The following is a 22158-nucleotide window of genomic DNA, read 5'->3' as shown; positions in this document are numbered from 1 at the left end:
GGTTTGACAACACATATATTTACACGATCTAACCCAAGAAAACTCTATTATGGAAAAATCGAAAACTACATGATGAAATTTTTATTTTTTTTGGTAAAGTGATTTACAAAAATAAATCAAAAAAATCTGCCCCAGCGTTAAATTCCCGACAACATGAATTCCCTTCCACGGAAGCAATGGCGGGGGGGGGGGGGACACGGTCGCACCGCACCTGACGCGTCTTGCTGGAGCCCGACATCGAACGCGAGTTTGTCTGTCGAAGACCTCGACGTCGACAGGCAGCTCAAGTACTGCAAGGTCAAAACACGCACACACACACAAAGACAAAGGTGCCCCCCCCCGTATAGCCTTAACGGACTGTCGGGGAAAGTGCCGTTAGCGAGCAGTAGCTATGAAGGCCCGAACGGCACACGAGGGGGTGGGTGGCCAGCGGCACCGCGCCCAGCCGCCTTTGTCTCTCCGGTGGCGATGTTTACAAACCGCAACACGTGCTCATTTAAGGCTGAGTTGACCTAGGGGAGGAGGCCCAGGACCGGTTCAGATAATCGTCACCGGCGTTGGCCGCGAGTGGAAATCGAAATTGGGTCGCCAGGTTCGTAGCGCAGCGTGCTAACCGCTACACTACCGCTCCCCACACGCACACACAGACACACAAAACCACACGGACCCCCCCCCCCCCCACCATGTAGCCAGCACGGCTCAAGTGGGGATGGTGTAGCCACACCACGCTAGCTACTCATCTGAGGCTAACTTCGACACAGGAGAGGCACAGAACGCTGGTTCTGATATCACACGCCAATGTTAGCCACAGCTGCTAATTGAACTCAGGTGGCACGATTCGTAGTGCAGGGCGCTACTCCCCACAGACAACAGCAGCAGCAGCAGCCGCCATTCGCCACCATGCGGCGGTGACGTCATCGCAGCGCTGGTGCCAGGCTAGGTGCACTTTGAGGCTGTCCCGTGAAGTGTGAAAGTCTCGTCGCTGGCATGAGGCCGCGGCAAGACAGAGTCAGGTGTTACGGGGTTAACCGACTGGGATGACGGGCATATGCACCACCCGTACTCCCCACCGCACCAACTCGCTGCGCACACACGTAATGCAACACGCGCAGAGGTGGCTCATTGGAATTCCGTTGGGTGACAGGAAGAGGAACGCGTGGATCAGGCATCGCATGCGAATCGAAGACGTGACACCGAGCAGCTGGGGAAGTAAGTGGGGCTTGGGAAGGACGTGCCACGGCTGGAGATGATTGACGGCCGGTGGACGAGACTGGTGAAAGAACGGCAGCGAAAGCAGGGAAGAGGGCCCACCGCGCGACCAACGCGGGGTGGAGCGGGAGAAGGATTGTGGCATCGCAGGATTGCGAGCGATGGCAAAGTGCCCGGGGGGGAGCCTTCATCCAGCAGCGGACTGATCGCGTCCAACGATTGCACAAATAAAAACTGGGCCAAATTATTATTTTTTTTAACAATGCCGGGTTATTTCTTCTCGTTCCTGCCCCCCTTTGTCCCAACTTCCCATGGGGGGCGGAGGAGGGGATCACCCCCATCGGCCACCCCCTGTGCCCCCCCCCCTCCACACACATCCACCAGTGGTGCTTCGAGAGAGAGAGAGAGAGAGAACGGAACCCACCATCCCGCTGTAGGAGTGCCGCAGGAGGATCGCGTGTCCGTACAGCAGCGTCCTGTGTCCACCTCCCTGTGCCGTCTGTGCTCGCCCCACACATACAGAGGCACTCGTCAGCGCGGGGAGCGTGGAGGGATCGTGTGGGGGTAGGGGTAGGGGTGGGTTACGGCCGGTGATGAACCTTCCCGACGCACCTCCGCGTCTTGCCTCCACGCATCCCACCTGTGCATCGACTCGATCTCGCGAGCCGACGGCGGTCGACCTCCTGCTTGGACGCGGCGTGGAGGTCGTCACATTGCGGGTCGCGCGAGGACGTCGATCGTCGCGTCCTCAAAATAACCGGCTGACGGTCGAGACCGTTTAAGCCCAACAAACGTGTACACAACCCACCCCCCAACCCACCCCCCACGTTATATTCCACTGAAGGTTGAACGGTGGGCCTCGTGTCCACAGCTCGATGTGATTCAATCTTGATTTGAAGCTTTCGTGACTGCAGGAATCCATACTCTTTGGTTCTTTCAGGTGATGACGGACGCTTGTGTTGCGCCCGAAACGTCGTGATTAATTTAATTATATGCCTAAGTGACTTAGCCGAAAGAACCAAAGAGTATCGATGCATCTTCTTGGTTCTTTCGGTAAAGTCACGTAGAAGGGAAATAATAAAATAATAAAAAATAAAACATTATATAATATAATTCTCACGACGTTTCGGCCACAACGCAAGCAGCCGTTCTCAGGTGAAGAACAGGTCTGTCGGGAAGACAGCGTCTGAATGATTTTATTATGTTTTATTTGTATTATTTTATTATTTCCCTTCTATGTGACTTTACCGAAAGAACCAAGAAGATGAATCCCTGCAGTCACGAAAGCTTTAAATCGAAATTTTATAATGTTTTATTTTTATTATTTTATTATTTCCCTTCTATGTGACTTTACCGAAAGAACCAAGAAGATGAATCCCTGCAGTCACGAAAGAAGCTTTAAATCGAAAAGTATCGATGTAGTTCGTTGCTCGTGTTTACTTTCGCGCACGTTGAAATAAAGCGCACGAGTAGATGCTTGACAGGGACTTGCCCGCCGTCTCGTCGTTCCTGCGCACTTAGCAACAAGTCAACGTTGATAATTGTTTTTTTTTACCCTTTTATCTGGCAACAAAACTGACGCCTTTTTTTTACAAGGAGTCATGTTTACATAGACCACAATACCTGCAGTCATAATGCAAACAAAAAACATAACTCTGATAATGTATGCACTGTCCTTGAAGTTGATTGGTCCACACCCGAGACAGCTTTTCTTAGAGCCTATTCTCACATGGGTTGGACCAGATGACGCCAAAAGGCGCACAACTCAAAGATAATGCACCATCAGAGTATGATAGCTTGGGGTAAGCATTTACACCATTCGTACCTCATTTGCCAGTAAAAAATATGATAATTGTTTTTTTACTGGCAAATGAGGTACCAATGAAGTCAACGTTGATTTTAGAGCCCCGAAAAGATTTGAACTTCGAAAAAGTTATTTTTTCTTAAATGTTCTCCCTTTTTCTCCCCAAATTTCAGGATTATTCCCGAACATCCCAGTTTATGTGGGACACAATAAAATCTGGCCACGCTATTTTGAGGACAAGGCATATTTTCTATTTGTTAAAAAACGTGTCCTTAATCAACCTCCTCCCCCACGCCCCCTCCTCCAAATTATTTCCAACTGCCGTGATCGGCGTCACGCGCCACGAGACGAAGGGTCCAATCAGAACGCTCGCTGAGCGGCGAATTCCTCCCCCCCCCTCCCCCACCACTCTGTGTGTTGAAGAGAGGCCCGCAGAAGGTGATACCACAGAACCACTTCTGAGATCCCTTCGAGTGACCTCTTATCCACAGCGGTGGGAGGGGAGGGGGGAGCTGAATGATTTTTTTAACAAAAATTCCAACCTCACTATTTATATTTTTAGTTATTTGAGATTAAATTTAACCAAGTCGAGGGAACACATTAAATATATATTTTTATACGCAGTCATTGGTGACCAGGCCGAGTCCATACAGTCAAACTATCAAATTTGGTTTAGTCACATGCTTGGGCAGATGAACCCTGGAATCGAACCCAGGTTCTCAGCCGTACCGGCTTAATGCCGAGCCACCTTGGACAGCGTATGATAATCTCTCATTATTGCTATCTGTATTATTGTTATCATCGTCGTTGCTGTTTAACTTTTAATATAAATTTAATTAAGTCATTATTATATTTTTTGTTAGCATTTAATGAGCCAAGCATACATACAGCATTTGCACAATTATACAGTATAGCATTTATATATTTTACAAGCTATAACACGTACACGCAAGACAGACACGAATGGCAGTCAAAAAGGCTTCTACAAAACTCCCAATTGTGTTCAAATTTAAAAGCAACGGCTCACAATTTAAGCGACTTCTTAACGCCATTTCATTAAAACATCACCACCGATCGTTTATTACCGGCGCCTCCGAAGCACCACATCTCAAGGCATTGCCGCCAGCAGGCAACAACGACCTCCTCCGTTTCGAATAACTTCAAATGGATCTTCAATGCCCACCACGAATCAGACGGGCGTGTAGCGCTCACGGTTAATGCAGCCGCGGTGTTAACCAGGGCGGGCCGCTGGGTTCAAACCATGTGACCTCGGCAACAAGCGGGCGAACGCCGGGTCCGTCTTTTTGCCGTCACAATCCACTCACGGCTTTGCTGTGCGGTTACGTGGACAAGATGAGAATATCAAAATGTAGGGTCTGGTAGAAAAGAAAAAAACTTTTTGACTGCCTCTCATGTATTCACGTACAGCGTAAATTTGCAAATATACATTTTAGCTGCACAGTCAACTCTCGAATATCCGGAGCACAGAGGGGATTGGGGGGACAGGAGAGGTGGCCTGAGGTGTCCATGTAGTCGGCATGTTGTATTTTTAGCCGCAGCCCAAGCCTTGTTGACGACAACCTGCGGATTCGTGGTCAAGTCTTACTAGGCCCGTGCCCTGACCTATTTCCTAATTTGTATTTGATTATTTTACCACTCAGCTGTGTCGCCCTTTTAAGAAGTGACCTGGCTATCACAAATGATAGCTCAACGAAATCGGTGGCTTATCGCGTGGGATTTGATTGCAGCCAAAATGCTCTGAACGCGTGTCGATTCTAAATGTGGAGGGGAAAACCGGAGGGACCTGGAGAAAATTCCACGCGGCCACAGCGAGAGCACGCAAACTCCAGGCGTCAGGGTCAGGATCGAACCCAAGACCTCCTGTATACCAGGCGAGGTAATTAACATCTTGCCACGGCCTGGCTCAGCCTCAGCCTCGTGGAAATCCTGAGCACGGCTGGGACCATGCTACGAGTCGGCTCAACTTATTGGTTCTTTCGGTAAAGTCACGTAGAATGGAAATAATAAAATAAGAAATAAAACATTATAAAATATTTATTTTATTATTTCCATTCTACGTGACTTTACCGAAAGAACCATAAAAATAAAACATAATAAAATAATTATTTTATTATTTCCATTCTACGTGACTTTACCGAAAGAACCAAGAAGATGAATTCCTGCAGTCACGAAAGCTTTAAATCGAAAAGAGTCGGCTCAAGTCAAGCGCACGGCTTTGAGCCGTGGCTCACGTGAGCCAGGTCCAAGCCTGAACTGAGCCGTGACTACGAATATGGGGCATTGAGTCTGTGCAGTTCAATTGGTCGTTTCTCTTAGCCCAGTCAACTAAAACAGTCGAACGTTGAAGTTCCATTTCATCGCTAACCTCGGAATATTTATTTGAAAGAGTATTTATTTACACCGGACGCTTTCGAGCTTTTTTGCTTTGTTTGGGGGCTTGCGCACAGATGTCCGGCAGGACGAGGGCGTGGAATTGCGGTCGGTTCGCTCGCAGACAGCGCCGTGCGGCAAAGGTCGCAAACGGGTTTTGATTCCTTACCCGTACCCGGCCGCACCAGGGTCGCAAATGGGTTCCCATACCCAGCCGGGTACGGGTACTCGTTCCCTACCCGTACCCGTACCCTACCCGAAATGAGTGACAAACGGTGACTCACCAGTGACTCACGGCCTACCCGTACCCGGCCGCTCCAGGGTCGCAAACGGCTACCCGTACCCGGCCGGGTACGGGTAGCCGGGTATCAGGTAGGGTACGGGTATCAGGTACCCGGTTGCGACCTCTGCCGTGCGGCCAAGTGGTTAGCCGTCACCGACCCCCCCCCCCCCCACGCCGCGACGGGACGGTGCAGCGAACAATTCAAACGGCACGCGCAGGAGGTGCATCGCCGTTGCCGGGTTTGTTGTTGTTGTTGTTGGGTTCTTCGCGAGCGCACGGTTAAAATCGAGCGGACCTGGAACCGATAATGACATGCCCGCGGATAATCGAGAGCCGACTGCGTTTTAACGCAACGCGTCCACGGTGCACATTTGGGCAAGCGTCGACATTCACGTTTCTACTGCCGTGAATACGAAGCGTGCTCCAAGAAACTCCGCCAAGTGGTGAGTCCTGTTCCGTATATTTGCTTCAAATAAATACGTACAAAAAATTGTTATCCTCATTAAATCTGTTTCGAAACGTTAAATGTGAAGGAGAGCTGTCATATTTAAACGGAGGAACCAGGGCCTTCAATCCAGCCACGGATTGGCAAAGGGGCTGTAAATTGTTGAAATGTGTATGTATATATACACATCATGTAACTATATATGTTGATGCTACAACACGTTGGCCCGTGAGACACCACTTGCCTGCTGTTAACAAACGGGTTCACAGCCGTCGGTTGATTGCTTTGTATTTGAATAAACAAGTGCAAACTTACCTTGAGCAACATTTTCTACATCGGTTTGCAATGTTTAGCGTACACACACACACATTTTTTTTTGCGTTAAAACAGAAGAAGAAAAAAAACCAACAAAAAACACATGTTAGCACGGATTCCAGGAAGTGTTGTTAGTGAGTACACGAGGGGACATTTAATGACACTGAGAGGGAGGGGACGGAGGGGTCAACGTTGACACGGAAAGGTCAAAAACATTTTTGAGGTTTGATTAGGAGTAACGGTCAAATTAGTTACAACACAGGTTATTAACAACGCAATACAACAATCATCAGTTGCATCGTCAATACCAAGGTCATTAATGAACACTGTAACCAAAGCATACCAAGGTGAAATACACTTGTTAGAAGACACATTTGTGAACAGTTTCGGTCAGTAATACGACATATCCAAAACAAACCCATTCCTATTATTATAATCATGACTTTCATCATCAAATGTCTTCTCAATTCTATTTCTTTCGTGGCCAATTTCAACAAATTCCGTGTACAGCTTACTTGCTGTCCATCAGTGACGACGCCAACTTAACGTCTTACATTAACGTCGGGAACACGTAACTTTACGTTACTTAGTAACCAATTTGACGTTACATATATAGCATGTGCATAGATGAAATGACATGCGATGTGTGTGTATATGTAATGACATGGGTGGCTTTTGTAAAGCATATATTAAATGAACATTGTTAACATTTTTTTCCAGACGGCATGAAGGCCAGATTATAAACTAAACTAAGAACTATGTTTTATTTGACCAGGTTAGGCCCACTAAGCCGTGTAGCTCTTTCTCGGAAGCGACCTGGCCACAAATGAAAGCTCAAGGAAGTGGCTTATCATCGTGTGGAAATGTATATCAGACAAATGCTTTGAACGCACGTTCATTCTAAATGCAGAGGGGGGAAGAAAAAAAATGAGGACCCGGAGAAAAATCCACATGACCACGGGGGGAGCATGCAAACTCCAAATATACAGGTGTCAGGATCGGGATCGAACCCACGACCTCCTGTATACCAGGTGAGGTAGTGAATAGTAGTTAGAAGTTGTGTGCCAGACTTACAGTGGGTGTCCTGAACTGTGTGTGTGTGTGCACGCGGTGTGTGCGTCTGGTCTCTGTTTAAAGGCCCAGTGTACCTATGTGCACTCGTCTGTGTGTTCATTGCATTACCACATAATGCAATGTCTCTGAACATAGGCACATGATCTCACCTTACAGTATATTTATATTATTATAATTAAGTTGATGCATACATCATTAAAACGCATTATTACTATTCTTCATGTGACCAATACATTATTGCCTATATATTTTAATATTCGCAATTAAGATTGTTTAATCATCAACGTTTGTAGTCGACGGTTATCTTCTCAAACGTTGAATTGTGCCTGCGTTTGCGAGCTCTATCGTCTGCGGACATTAACGACCCTACGCTGGAAACACAAAATTGGCAAACGGGGGCTGAAATTAGTTTTGCCCCCCCCCCCCCCACCCCTTTGGAAGAAGGCGTTGGACATATGAATCCGATCTTTACTCCCTTATTTATTTTTATTTGGGAAGGGGGGGGGCGGTCAACTGAAATCTGGGGGGCGAGTGCAAAGCAAACGCAGACCCAGACACCCCCCCCCGACCCCCCCAGGAGAATCAAAAGGCAGGGGGCAACGGGTTTGTGATTTGGACGGAATGAATTCATCGGAAGGTGTTTTTTTTTCTGTTTGCATGATGGTGGGGGGTGGCTTGGTAGGTGGGTGAGTTGGTGGGTGGGTTGGTGGGTGGGGAGAGAGTAGGGGGAGGGTGGTTGGGAAGGAATCATTTGGAGAAAGAAAAAAAATCCAAGCTGAAAGAAAAGGAAGGGGACAATGTGGACGACGAGGACGACAGGCGACAGAGCGAACACGGAGGGGGGGGGAGGAGGGGAAATGCTGAGACGCGTGAGAGTTAGCCAGTCCAACACCGCCGTTAAACAGAGCAACTTTTAAATCGCCGTATGTTGTCGTGCCCCGACCCCCCGCCCTAGCCCCAAAACGCAGCGTGGCCGTGCGGAAATTCTCTCGGATTTCAGCAGAGAGCGATGGGTCGCGAGGCAAAATGCGGGAGCCGCATTTGACCCCGTTTTACTTTGTCACCTGTATTGTCTGTGGGTCGTTTGAATGTCAGTTGCCCTGTTTGACTTTGGGGTTTTTTGTTTGTGTTGTTGTTGTTGTTGTAAATATAGTTGTAGTTGTTGGGAGGTTTTTTTTTTGGAGGGTTGGGGTGGGGAGGAATTCTTCACCTGTGCTGGTCAGACTCAATGAGTTAAATTGACAAACAGAACTTAAAGCCGCCATGCCCGATCTCAGCCAACCGTCTAAATTCAAACCTCGAGGTCAAATTACAATGTGCGCCGCTGCAGTGGCCACGGTATACACATGTTGGAAACCGTTGACATAATCCACGCGTACGCATGTTTTTTTTAAACCCCAAACATTTAACGAATGCATAGATATGCCTTTTTTTTAAAATATATATATACGGCAAGTGACAAGATGCCACGGGCAAACATTGCTATAAATTTCCTCGTTCTTACACCGAAATTCACAGCTGTTAGTTGTCACTATTTCGGTTTGTTTTTTTTAATCCGCAGAATAATCCCACGGGGACGGGGGGGGGGGGGGGGGCTTGCGTGGGTCAATGGTCGAGTCGCCGGGCATGTCAGCTTTAAATTGCTCACGGACAAAGTGAGTAGGAGAGGGAGGCCAGAAGAGGACATAAAAACGAGTGAGACAACCAAGGAGACACCGTCACACGGGAGGGAGAGATGTTTAGAGTGACGGGGAAACTTAGGAAAAAAAACCTAAAAAAGGGAACATACCCATTTCTCCATGTCAACATTCTGTCATCGACAAATAAAACAAAAAAACACACACACAAGAAAACACAGAGCAAAACAAATCAGTTTCACGACAAAAAAATGGAGATTCAGTTGCGTTTTCTTAAGTTGCATAAGGATAACTTAGTGCATTAATGAGCTTCATCTGTTGCCTATGTCTAACGACCTGACCGTCGTTACGCGTTTGCTTGCGGTAAAATGTATAATTTGTTTTCACGTTCGTAGACTCCAGTGAAAAGCATTGCAGTTGCAACGCTGGTATGCAGGTAAACATCAAATGACGTTTCGATTCCCAGCCTTTGCCACTCAGCCTTCATGGATCTGTCTCTCTTGCTCTCTCTCTCTCTGATGCAGACACTAAACTAAAATATCTGAGATACATCGTCTGTGGGCCAGAGCAGAATTCAGTACCAGAAGGGGTGGAAACTTATTAAAACGATTCCAGTTTCTGCATTTCCACTGATAAATGTGTATTAGGTGATCGCGTATTGCACTTATAAAATAATGTTATTGTGTAATTACATTTTATTGCCGATTTAAAGATGATGGTATGAATCAAGTTTTGCCATCGCAGGTGGTACCAATGAGGACAACATTTTATCTGGGCCCATGAACTACGAAGCTGAAATATCTACACAAGACAGTGGTTGATTCAATTCTCAAAACAAAGTTTAGTGAAAAAATATATAATGGGTTTTTTTTGTTCGCACAATAATTTGGGTCCGAAAAATATAACCACAGATTATAGCTAGTTTTTGTTGTTATAATAATGATAATGAATACAATAAACGTGGTCTCCCACTCAATAAAGCAATTTGACTATTCCCACGTCATGTTTACGGCCCCAAGCCAGCGATGGAAATTCCACATTCACGATCTCACTTCCCTTATCTCTCTCCTCCACACTACCCACTCACCCTCCCTCCCTCCCTCCGCTCCAGGTGGGATTTAATTTACTTCGCGATCTTCGATTTGGGCGTAGCCGAGGTGACCCTTGCAACACAAAGATCCACGTTGGTGCGTTTTGGTTTTCTTTCTTTCTGGACCGTTGTCCATCTTCCTTGCGAAGTAACGAATCGACTGGACTGGGTTTGTTTGATGCGATTCTCAGGGGGGCTCACCACAGGTCCCAGGGGTCGTTACGTTGACGGCACGAACCCATCACACGAAATCACGTGCTCGGGTCAACGACAGCTGGAACTATGGCAGCGTGGCTTCTACAGCTTAGCAAGTGGGACTCAAATTAAAAGTTCACACCTTATGGACGAATAACTAAACATAAACTCAACGCATTCATCAATAGTACCCTGGCCCTAAAAGGAATATATATTTACGTATGAAAGACGACGGGTTCGGGCAGTAGCCCTCCTTTTTATTACACGCTTTCATTTAACTCACTCTGTCTGTTGTTGTTGTCGTTGTTGTTGTATCCTCAAATCTTGTAACTTAATTTTAACCCACTTCCCAATATGGATTCGTATTATCTGGCTGTATAGCAAACGAAAAAAATACAATTACTTTACTATGCAAGTTAAAAATATATGTGCTTTAATATTTAAGTGTTTTTTAGGGCCCATTTATAACATATGCTACAGGCCCCGCACCAGCTTAATCCGGCACTGGTACTCAGTTGAGGCCGAGTCGACCTAGGGGAGCCCCGGGGACCGGTTCAGATAACCATCACCGGTGTTTGCCGTGAGCGGGAATCGAACTCGGGTGGCCAGGTTCGTAGCGTAGCGTACCGCTAACCGCTACGCCACCGCTCCCCACTGTTGGACACACGCACACAGGGGGTGGCATCCACCACAGAATGCAAAACGCCGTCTACAGCAACGTGGGTCTCGCATTCCTCGGAGGACACGGATGGGCGCGAAGTTTAACCCCCTGGCAGTGTTGGCGGCAGGAGTGAGAGAACCCCAAGCGAAATAAAGACGGACCCCGTGATGGCTAAAGGGGGCTGCAGATTTAATGTCAAAAAATAAATAAATAAGGCTACATTAAATGTCAGCTGGAATTCAACAAGGGAATGGACATAACACGTGAATCTCTCTTCCACCTTGTCTGCATCTCTCTTCTCGCTACAGCTCTGTCTACATTTCCTTACCTCAGCTCATCGATATACCTCGAGTCATCTGACGAAGATATTGCAAATTGATGATATTTTCTGCTTAAGGCCCCCAAATGTGCAAAACTGCAACCCCCGTGGGTTACCTGTAGCAGCATCGTCACCCATCATCGCCGCGTCTCACCTCCACCTGCCGTGTATCCTGCACCCGTCTCGTTCACGATCATCCGGTGCACTCCGGCGTCTTCTTTTAATTATATATACTATATAAATCCAGAGCAACTTGAATCTACTTGGAAACCTCTACGAGTTCGCTAAACACCTCGCTCCGCCAACGTTCACACGTGCAGCGTCTCCTTGAACGAACGCCGGCTAGCCTCGACCCTCACCACCAACTACCCCAAAAGGAGGAGTGACCCACAAACCGGTTGACGACTTTTGCCCAGCACGCGGTGGCCACTCACCCCTTCCATCTTGTCCTCGTTGCTGGCCAGCATCTCCTGCAGGGCTCGCACCGACAGAGACTGCTCCAGCACGAAGATGCAGATGGAGAGATCTGGAGGCACGTTCTGCAGGAGCACGGTGGGGAGAGAGAGAGAGAGAGAGCGAGCGAGCGGGAGAACGCTTGCTTCACGCGAGGACGACGATGAGACACTTCAAGTTCATTTATTAGGTATAGCCCTGTGAGCCATTCGGCTCTTGAATCGGGTGCAACCGCAACAAACAAAAAACAAAAACATGAACAAAAAAACATCTTAAAGTGAATATGTGACTGAGTGCAAACAGAAAATCCAAGAAAAGACAGCAAAATATTGCAGAAAAAAACACCGTACACCAACGCTGTGTGCAAAAATCCCAGTGGGATGCAACAGCCAATGTCAAAACCGCTCACTCAGTTTGATTTGTGGTTGAACCGACGCTGCTGGTATTGTGCGCTCTCAAAAGGCCGTGCGGTGGATTGGGATGTGTTTCACAACAGTTGCTTGTTTTTTCACGTGGAGGCACAGATACGCGAAGGAGGCGTCGTCCGCTTATTGATTGTGTTACTAAGACTGGAGATGATTTTCAGATGAAAAATAATTTAACAGTGTTTTAATAATTTATATTGTAATTATATTTGCACCTTCAACAATAATAAGTAGAGGAGAGCAAAGATTCAGGGTACACCACATCCAAGATCGAGCGTAACAGCAGTAGCCCCTACGTATGCTCATTGATCTCAGAGTATAAAAGAAAGAAAAATGAAAGGCAGATAAAGGGACCGGGTTTTATGATATTTACATAATTTTAGGGGGTTTTGTCGGATGTTTTCACGAAATAATTTCAAGTGCAGGTGCCAGGTCGATTATGACGTCGGTGGCATCGGCTTGGGGAGGCTTTGATCCAGCAGTGGATTGACCCCGGCTGGTTATGATGATGAATGATGATGATTCATGTACATAGCGCAATGACCAAGGCGTCTTCGTGCCAACAGAAGCGGCCTCACCCAAAGCCACGTGGCGCTGTCACCTCTTGGCAGGAAGGTGCAGGGAAAGAAGTGGCATCGATTGTGGTGACGTCGTTTCCGGTGACGTCATGCTTTAGTATCGATCCCAAATCAACAATTCGGATCACCCGAAATGTTGTAGCTACGTCTTGTTTTCGGAGATTATATCAGTGCCCTCAATTTAATTGAAAATGTGCGATATGTGCTTTCAAGCTATCAATTCCGGTTCAGTGATTCTGCACTTGCTCTATTACTATAGTACTACACTGCCTTCGATTTTTATGAACGACTGGGTGTTTAAGGTTAGCGCTTTGTCGTATTATCCGGCTGTATAGCAAATGAAAAAATACAATTACTTTACTGTGCAAGTAAAACATTTGTGTTTTAATATTTATGAGTTTTTTTATTTAGGGCCCCTTTATAACATCATGCTACAGGCCCCGCACTAACTTAATCCGGCACTGGCGCATAGCAAATATGGCCACAAATGATAGGTCAACGAAGTGGCTTATCACGTGGGAAATGTATAGCAGTCAAAAAATGTATCTAAGCGCGTGTTTGATAAATGTGGAGGGGAAAACCGGATGACCCCCGGAGGGGGAGAATAATGCAAGCGACCACGGTGAGAGAGAGAAACTCGCAAACTCCCAATTACACAGGCGTCGTCGTCAGGGTCGCGATCGAAACTCACGACCTCGTGCACACCAGGCGAGGGAGATAACATCTCGCCACCGGGGGATGAGGCTCGGGGCAGGTGGTGGTGGGTGGGTGATGGTGGGTGGGTGGGTGGTGGTGGCCGGTGGGTGGGTGGTGGTGGGTGTGGTGGGTGGGTGGTGGTGGTGGTGGTGGTGGGTGGCTGGGTGGGTGGTGGTGGTGAGTGGGTGGTGGGTGGGTGGTGGTGGTGGTGGGTGGGTGGTGGTGGGTAGGTGGGTAGTGGTGGTGGGTGGGTGGTGGTGAGTGGGTGGTGGGTGGGTGGTGGTGGGTGGTGGTGGTGGTGGGTGGGTGGTGGTGGGTGGCTGGGTGGGTGGTGGTGGTGGTGGTGAGTGGGTGGTGGGTGGGTGGTGGTGGTGGTAGGTGGGTGGTGGTGGTGGGTGTGTGGTGGTGGTGATGGTGGGTGCTGTATCGCCTCAACGTCGACTCACCCTGGAGTTGGTCGTAGACTCCAGGAAGCAGAGGCGGTTTCCGAAGCCCTCCGCCGCCAGACACACCTTGACGGCCTCCTTGAGCTTCGAGGCCGTGCATTGCAGCACCACCTCGTCATCCTGTGGGGTGGACGGAGGGGGCAGGGTGGGGAGAAACGTCGAGGGAACAAGAAATCAACAAAAAATCTACAAAAAATCAACAAAAAGATGTTTTTGCGCTGGAAATGCATTTGAAGCGACGGTCTCTGTAACGCGGTTGACGGTGGGCAGGTTCGATAGGAACGTCGGCTTGGTAGGTCACACAAAGACAAAGATCCCCCCGTGTAGCCTTAACAGACTGTAGGGGCAAGTGCTGTTAGCAAGCACCTATAAAAGCCGGAACGGCACACGTGGGGGTGGGTTGGCCAACACCACGCCTGATCGCCTTTGTCTCCCCAGTGAAGATGTTTACTCACCGCACCAGGTACTCATTTGAGGCTGAGTCGACCTAAGGGAGGCCCAGGACCGGTACAGATGATCGCCACCGGTGTTGGCCGTGAGCGGGAATCGAACCCGGGTCGCCGGGTTGGTTTAGCGCAGCGTAGCGCTGACCGCGACACCACCGCTACCCGCTAACGCGTGCCAGTAAATTGCCCTTGGGGCCGTCCATAAATGACGTCACGCGATTCTGGACGATTTTTGACCCCCCCCCTTCGTCACACGGCGTCACAAAAAGTCAGACCCCCCCTCAAATATGACGTCACAAAGCTCTGCCCCCTCCCCCCAAAACTATATTTCCATTTTGAAAGTAAAACATGCTTCAAATCGCTTTAAACTATTGTCATTGTAATGCGTATTTAATGTGGCGCTGCACTCTGATGTTGTAGGAGTGTTATAACAATTGGTGTTGTTATAACCATTCTATATTTATTTAAAGTTGCGCATTTTGATGTGACGTCACATTTCTCACCCCCCCCCCCTCGTCAGACATCGTCACAAATGTCTGACACCCCCCCCCCCCTAGGTGGGTGACGTCATTTATGGACGGCCCCTTATTGCATGGTGACGTTCAAGCGCGTGGACAAAGAGGCTGTCGGGCTGTAGCGCTCAGCAGAGCGGCGGGCCTCCAAATGCCGAAGTCGCCGATTCGATGACGATCTCCTGGCGCGGCAGTCGAAACAATGGGGCAATTTTATTTTTTGTTGTTGTCGAAAATGTTTTTGTCATTCCAAAAAGGCCGAACCGCACGACGTAGGGGAGGGATTTTTTTGGGGGGGCGGTCGAAGGGTACAGAACCAACATTCACAGACCGCTGTGCTCCATAACTTCAAGGAGGGAGGAGATTGGGGGGCTCGCTGCTGCCCCGAACGAGTGGGGACCACGAGCGGGGTGCGTGGACTTTTATATGGGGAGGGGAAGGTGGGGGGGAGCTAGTTTCTTAACTCAAACCACACGTCTCTGTCCACCCAGCAGGTACAAAACAGGTTTCCCGACAACGTAGTTGAAGTTGATCCGCAGGTCGCATGCGGTGTGCAGTTCCGGATTAAATTATCCTCGTAGCACAAGTAGCTACATAAGTAGCTACGGGCCCGCACGTTCAAGGGCCCCGCGCTAAATGCTTTCATGCCATCAATTCCGGTTCAGTAATTCTGCACTTGCTCTATTACTACAGTACTGTACCGCCTTCAACTTTTACGAACGACTGGGCGTTTAAGGTTAGCGATTTGTCGTATTATCCGGCTGTACAGCAAATGAAAAAATACAATTAATTTACTATGCAAGTTAAAAATGTATGTGTTTTAATATTTAAGTGTTTTTTTTTTGGGCCCCTACAGGCCCCGCACTAGCTTCATCCGGCACTGGCGGTGGTGCCCTCATCATCATCACGATCCATGGGTAGATCGCCCCATAGGTGTCCACTGCACATTTCGTCATTTGCTTCCACTTTTCTCTCTGTCTTGTGCCAATATGGCTCAAGTAGTGGCCGCGTCTTTCTGGTACCAATCTCCTGTGATGCCCTCGTCGTCATCGTCAAGCCATTTCCCCTCTTTCCGATTCCTTCCATTCTTCTTGTGTGAACAACAGCAACACTTTAAACTTTCCTGCCGTTGTCCATTCTACTTGTGGTATCCAAAGAGTGCCAGTTTCCTTCTGATCACTGCCTGCATCAGGTTGCGGCGGAGTACGCATGTAATGTTCGGTACATTTAACTTATTTCGCACCGTACGTAGCCAACCGTGCTAATCGGAGGTGCGAGGGCGCTAGTGACTCCCACCTCGTCCAAGAAGTCTGGCCGGTTGGGAAGAGTAGGCCAAGCGAAGTGGCGTCAGCAAGCAATTGCAGGGCTGCATCTTTGCCTTTTTTTTACGCAGCGTTCAATGGCGGCTCGTGACGTGTCCACCAGGTGGGGTTGTTGTGAGTGACCTCTGACCAGACGGTGGTCTAATTAAGGAAACTCTCGTCGTGCTATTGGCCTTCCCGTGAAAGTGATACAATTGTGTTGTCTACCAACGGTAGGCGTTTATAAACAATACGGAACAAAACAAAGCACTCAAATGCTGTCCCCATGACCCTCAAGTCCACACTACACAGCCCCTTTGACACTGGCAAAAGCCGTGAGATGCTGTATTTTCACAGCGTACCTTCGCGTTGTGACATCGTCTCTAATTACAGCCACGGCCGCATTCTTCACCGCCCTGAATGGATCTCAAACGGCGTGGCCACAATGCTGGAAGCTGCTCATCGCAACAAATGAAGGGAAATCTCTCACTCGGACGCCTTCACAGCTGCCCCGAGACCTCCCCGAGGCACAAGTCAGCGATTTCGAATATGAACGACTTAAAATGTTATCTCAATTAGGCAATTCACGGTGAAAGAATCATGTTTTTATTAATACAACAACAGCAATTTATAGAAAAGTTTTTTTTATTGTTACAAAAATAATTTCTCATCCTCCAGCTGCTTGGCGGGGCGGCGCCCCCAGGACCCAAGCCTACGAAGCGCGCGTCGCTTGATCCTCACGATTCTTCCGCTTCGCAAAACACAAAGAAAGGCTGCAAGTCAACCCACGGCTGTGCAGCGGCCGTCAAGAGCCCTCCTCCAGAGACAAGAGGGGAGTGGGGGGTGGGATCTCGCTTGCCCTCCACACCCTTGTTGTACCGTACTACGCTCTGACGTTCTATGGCCTGCTCACAGCACCGCGGGCACACGCTCGTCGCTCAACTCCACAAAGGCAGTGGGGGGGGGAGGGAGGGCGCAAGGTTACGGCGCATTTATTTATTTACTTGTTTATTCTGCGAAGGACGACGGATCGCGCCTATTTAGAGACTTTTTTTTTTAATCCAGGAGGTATTCGGTTTGGCCGGCGATGTTTTGCCGGGCCGGTTGTCGCGCGTTGCGTTTAGAGTTTCTCCCGGCGTCTGAGCCAACGTTTCGGCGTTGCGAACAGCAGCTCCCCCCACCACCACCTCCCCAACGCGCTCCGAGCAATAAAAAAAACGTCGGCAATTGCCAAACTCGTCGGCGAGCGGCTCAGTCATTTTAAACTATGAGCGATTTATTTTTATTTATTTTTTATCATTTTAATCCACCGAGCTTACGCACCTCTTTTTTCAGAAGCGACCTGGACCACCGCGAACGATCTCCGCTCGACGGAGTGACTTATCCGTCGCGTGGAACATTTTGAGCGGCCAAAATGCTCGAAACGCGTGACGTTGATTTCCAAATGCGGAAGGAAAAATCCGGGAGGGCTCGGAGAAAAATCCACGCGACCGCAGGGAGAGAGAGACACGCAAACTCCAAATATACAGTGGCAGGCGTCAGGGGTCGTGATCGAGTCCACGACCTCCTATATACCAGGCGAGGTAGTTAACATCTCCTAGCCACCGTGATGATGATGATGAGATAGAGAGACGCAAACTTCACATATACAGCAGCAGGCATCAGAGTCGTGATCGAACCCACGACCTCCTGTATACCAGGCGAGGTAGTTAACATCTCATAGCCACCGTGATGATGATGATGAGAGAGAGAGACACGCAAGCTCCAAATATACAGCAGGCGTCAGGGTCGTGATCGAACCCACGACCTCCTGTATACCAGGCGAGGTAGTTAACATCTCATAGCCACCGTGATGATGATGATGATGAGAGAGAGACATGCAAGCTCCAAATATACAGCAGGCGTCAGGGGTCGTGATCGAACCCACGACCTCCTGTAGACCAGTCGAGGTAGTTAACATCTCATAGCCACCGTGGCAAGAACAGCTATTCGACACGATATGAAACGCAACGTTCGGACAAAGTTGGAGGGATCCTGTTGCTGTCACAGATGGGACGGAGCGCCCAGGTTCCTACCCCACGCGCACTCCATACGATCCGACGCAAAAGCAGTCGCGATGACCGGTGATCCGGTGATCCGCTCCAGTAACGCAATCACTCACCGGCCGTCAGTCACCTCCCTGTCACTCTTCTATTGCTACGACCCTGGTTTACCGTTCCCGTGAACTTCACCTCTTCGTTTCTCCTCGCCACACTGAATTCAGCCCTGTCACACTGCAGGTCACAGCTACGAAACCAATCACTCACAACACGCGCCCACTCACCCACGCGCTCACTCACCCACTCACTCCCTCACCGAAATTCTGATCAAACCACTTATTTCTGCTTACTTTCCTCACACTGCTCGACTTTGAAAAATCCCTCCTACCGTCTCCTTTCTCAATCTCTCGTAATAAATAACCTTGCTCAATTGCAGACACGCATTAACCCTTATCCATTGCGACTTCAAGCGTGCCGTTTGTTGCTGGCCGCTTGGCGTCTGGGGCCTTTGGGCCTGCATAACGATGCATTACCACCGAAAACATTTTCCAGAAGACAGCTCCTCTCCCATTGGAAGACGTATCTCTACAGTAGTAAAGTAAATCTTCCGACTAGAAGACTTTTTTTTCTGAATGGTCCCAGCAATGTCTGGATGTATGTCACTTTCCGGAGCATCTGATAATCCGGAGAATACGGTAGCACTGCTTGCGGGGAGTCAAATACAAACAAAAAGTTCAAGTGATTTCTTCCTCAAATGCGCATTGGGGTATTGGTGTTCATCTCTTGTTTTACAGCCCTGAGCGAGTGATGGAAATTCCACTTTCCTATGACGGAGGTTGATCCTCCTGCTGTTGTGGAGTGACTCATGCAGCCAGCTATGGCTGCAGGGTTTTGGTAGTACATGTTGTTTATGTCATTTATTGGGAAAATTCCGTCACATTTCCTATGATCACTGTTTCATTGCTTTCATAGCATTATTTTGGTGATTTCGAAAAGTGTATTGGTTTAGCCATGTTTGTTTGTTGTAGTACAGAGTTAGACTGATGGCCTTAATCTAAGTTGTCTTGTTGTTGTTGTTGTTATTTGACTTGCATCCCACTGGGATTTTTGCACACAGCGTTGGTGTACGGTGTTTTTCTGCAATATTTTGCTGTCTTTTCTTGGATTTTCTGTTTGCACTCAGTCACATTATCACTTTAAGATGTTTTTTTGTTCATGTTTTTGTTTTTTGTTTGTTGCGGTTGCACCCGATTCAAGAGCCGAATGGCTCACAGGGCTATGCCTAATAAATGAACTTGAACTTGAGGGTGGGGGCCGAGTCACCATAAGACAACGCCTGCCGACTTCACAAAGCGGTACCTCACTTTGAGCGACGCCAAGGGGGATGATGTGCTGAGTCGTGACCTTTCGGATTGGGGGGCGAGCCGCTCGCTCGACCACCGGCTCACACCTGCCCGGTTTGTTTCGCGATTTGGCCGGAAATCCGACCGCGAGTGCGGAATGGGGCGGTACAAGTGTGGGTTGCACAGTGGGGAGCGGTGGTGTAGCGGTTAGCGCGCTGCACTACGAACCTGGCGACCCGGGTTCGATTCCCGCTCACGGCAAACACCGGTGGCGAATATCTAAACCGGTCCTGGACCTCCCCTAGGTCGACTCGGCCTCAAATGAGTACCTGGTGCGATGTGTAAACATCGCCGCTAGGGAGACGAAGGCGGCCGGGCGTGATTGTTGGCCACCCACCCCTTCGTATGACGTGCCGGCCTTTCTAGGTGCTCGCTAACAGCACTTGCCCCTACAGTCTGTTAAGGCTATACGGGGGATCTTTGTCTTTGTTGCACGGTAAACGCCCTAAACGCAATCTTCGCTCGGCGCGAGAGAGGGAGAGCTCAGTCAGCGGGGGCGAGGGGGGGTTCTGCGTGTGCAGCAGGAGGCGGTGTGCGGGTGGTTGTCTCGCGTTGACCTGTCGGCCCGATTGCCGCGGTCGTGTTTCAATCACCTCGGCGGCTCTCTGATGCTGCCCGATGGTTCAGGAGGGGCAGGGGGGGTGGGGCAATGCCTGCTCCAGAGCAATGAGATGGCACCTTCGAGACGCGTAACGTTCGCACGTGCGGCGGCGTTGGATTCCGATCGGCCTGGGTCACCGGCTCTCACCGAGCGCGCTCTCGGGTCGCGATGTCCGACGTTTCGCTCCGCGCGCCGGGTGGGGAGCCGAACCAACGCTGCGTAGCACAGCGGCGAAGAATAAAAAATAAAAACCCTGCGTGTTTTGTTCTGGTCGAGTCGACGGTTGGCGCTGCGCGTTGTTCACCCTGGAGCCGAGTTCGACTCCCGGCCGTGGCAAACGTTCACCCGTTCCTGGGCCGTGGTGAAGTATGGGCAGGAACCGCGAGGTGGGGGGGGTGGTTACTGTTTAATATTTTACTTTAAAATGTTCCTCCCCAACACGTCCCAGGGGATCCTCAGCGTCGGTTGCGGTTCCACGCAAAACCTCGCGGCTGCCGCAAAAACGCGCGCGAGCGTCTAACTTCCATTCGGCACCGTGCAGAGCAGTGACGCCGCGCGAATCGGTGGCGCGGCCGATTGACGCAGGCGTGGCGAAGTTGACATGCTCGCGGCTGCTATTAACCGGGGGGGGGGGGGGGGCCTGGCGGAACGTCGACGTCTGCATGATGAGGGGTTTGGGTGGAGGCGATTGCGGCCCCCCCCCTTCCCCACCACAGAGGGATGGGCCGCGACATTGCCCCCCCCCTCAATCCCCCGTAGCGCCCGCTTGGGTGCAACTTTCGAGCCACCACGACCGGTAGCGTATCGGGTGGCTGGCACGTGGAGAGAGAGAAGGGGGGGGGGTCTTCTACGCGCACGTGAACGATGGACCGATCGATCGACCGATCCACTGATCGTGCTTCTCTCCTGCATTTGCAAAATAGAAGCACTATCCTGCAAATGCAACAATCCACCCATACACCTGCAATCAAACTGATTTCACTCCTCCTATCCCCCCGGTCCAAGTCCTTTCTGACACGTTCCATTCCTTGGGTGCCGCATTGTTATTGTTCTGGACCGGTATCCCATAATCCCTGTTAACTCTGTGTCCTGCGCAAGCCCACTAATATTTGTTTCATAATCAAGTCTTAGATTATTAAATGTATGACTTCAAAGTCCAAGGTACTTTTCAAGTGCCATATTTAATTCATTTGAATAGTAATGATTATTATACAGTCGTTTGTGGACTCCATTTGTACAACAGGTTTCTTCAAAAGCAGAACATTATTTAAATTCTGAAAATAAGTGTAAAAAATGATTGTGTTGATTGAATAAAATAATCACACAAACTCAAAAAAAAGAGATACGAGGGAGAGAGAGAAGAGATACGAGAGAGGGAGAGAGAAGAGATTCCTGAGAAACATCATCCTAAGGTTCAGCCTCCACTTCTCCCCGACGGTCCTCATCTTTGGATACCCAAAGGGCGACGGACCCCAACATCTTCAGGGGCCGGTCAACGTGCTCGTCGGCAACACCAAGCTCGCCATTTACAGGGCAAGGAAGGTGGCCCTGGAGGGGAAACGTCCGGCCAAGCAGCCTGGGGGCATCTTCCGCGCTCTAGTCGGAGCCAGGGTGTGGCTGGAGTTACGCCATGCGCGGCTGACCCACGCCGTGCCGGCCTTCAAGGAGCAGTGGGCGATGGAGGAGGCCGTGTGCTCGGTGGAAGATGACGGAGAGCTCTGCATGCAGTTATGAGCTACCTGTCGGAGGCCGTTGGACTGCGAGAAGGGCTGCGTGCAGAACGAGAGTGAGCGAGATAGTGAGCGAGTGAGCGAGAAAGTGAGCGAGAGAGTGAG

General features: G+C 49.5%; 1 protein-coding gene across 1 annotated transcript in view; it reads right to left on the bottom strand.

Annotated features, from left to right (window-relative positions):
* Window positions 1-20926, bottom strand: part of LOC144949015 (ryanodine receptor 2-like) — a 260188-nt gene extending 239262 nt beyond the window's left edge. The window contains exons 1-7 of the mRNA XM_078878800.1: window positions 20858-20926; window positions 18494-18553; window positions 14022-14141; window positions 11858-11962; window positions 9311-9331; window positions 1634-1708; window positions 212-290 (exon numbers count right to left, since the gene is read on the bottom strand). Of these exons, the coding sequence (XP_078734926.1) occupies window positions 212-290; window positions 1634-1708; window positions 9311-9331; window positions 11858-11962; window positions 14022-14141; window positions 18494-18553; window positions 20858-20926 (529 nt within the window). The remainder of the gene's footprint in view (window positions 1-211; window positions 291-1633; window positions 1709-9310; window positions 9332-11857; window positions 11963-14021; window positions 14142-18493; window positions 18554-20857) is intronic.
* Window positions 20927-22158: the final 1232 nt, after the last annotated feature.

Source organism: Lampetra fluviatilis, chromosome 52, assembly GCF_964198595.1.
Source record: "Lampetra fluviatilis chromosome 52, kcLamFluv1.1, whole genome shotgun sequence".
Taxonomy (NCBI): domain Eukaryota; kingdom Metazoa; phylum Chordata; class Hyperoartia; order Petromyzontiformes; family Petromyzontidae; genus Lampetra; species Lampetra fluviatilis.
Note: the sequence above shows the minus strand (reverse complement) of the source record. Positions and strands in the feature narration are given on the sequence as shown.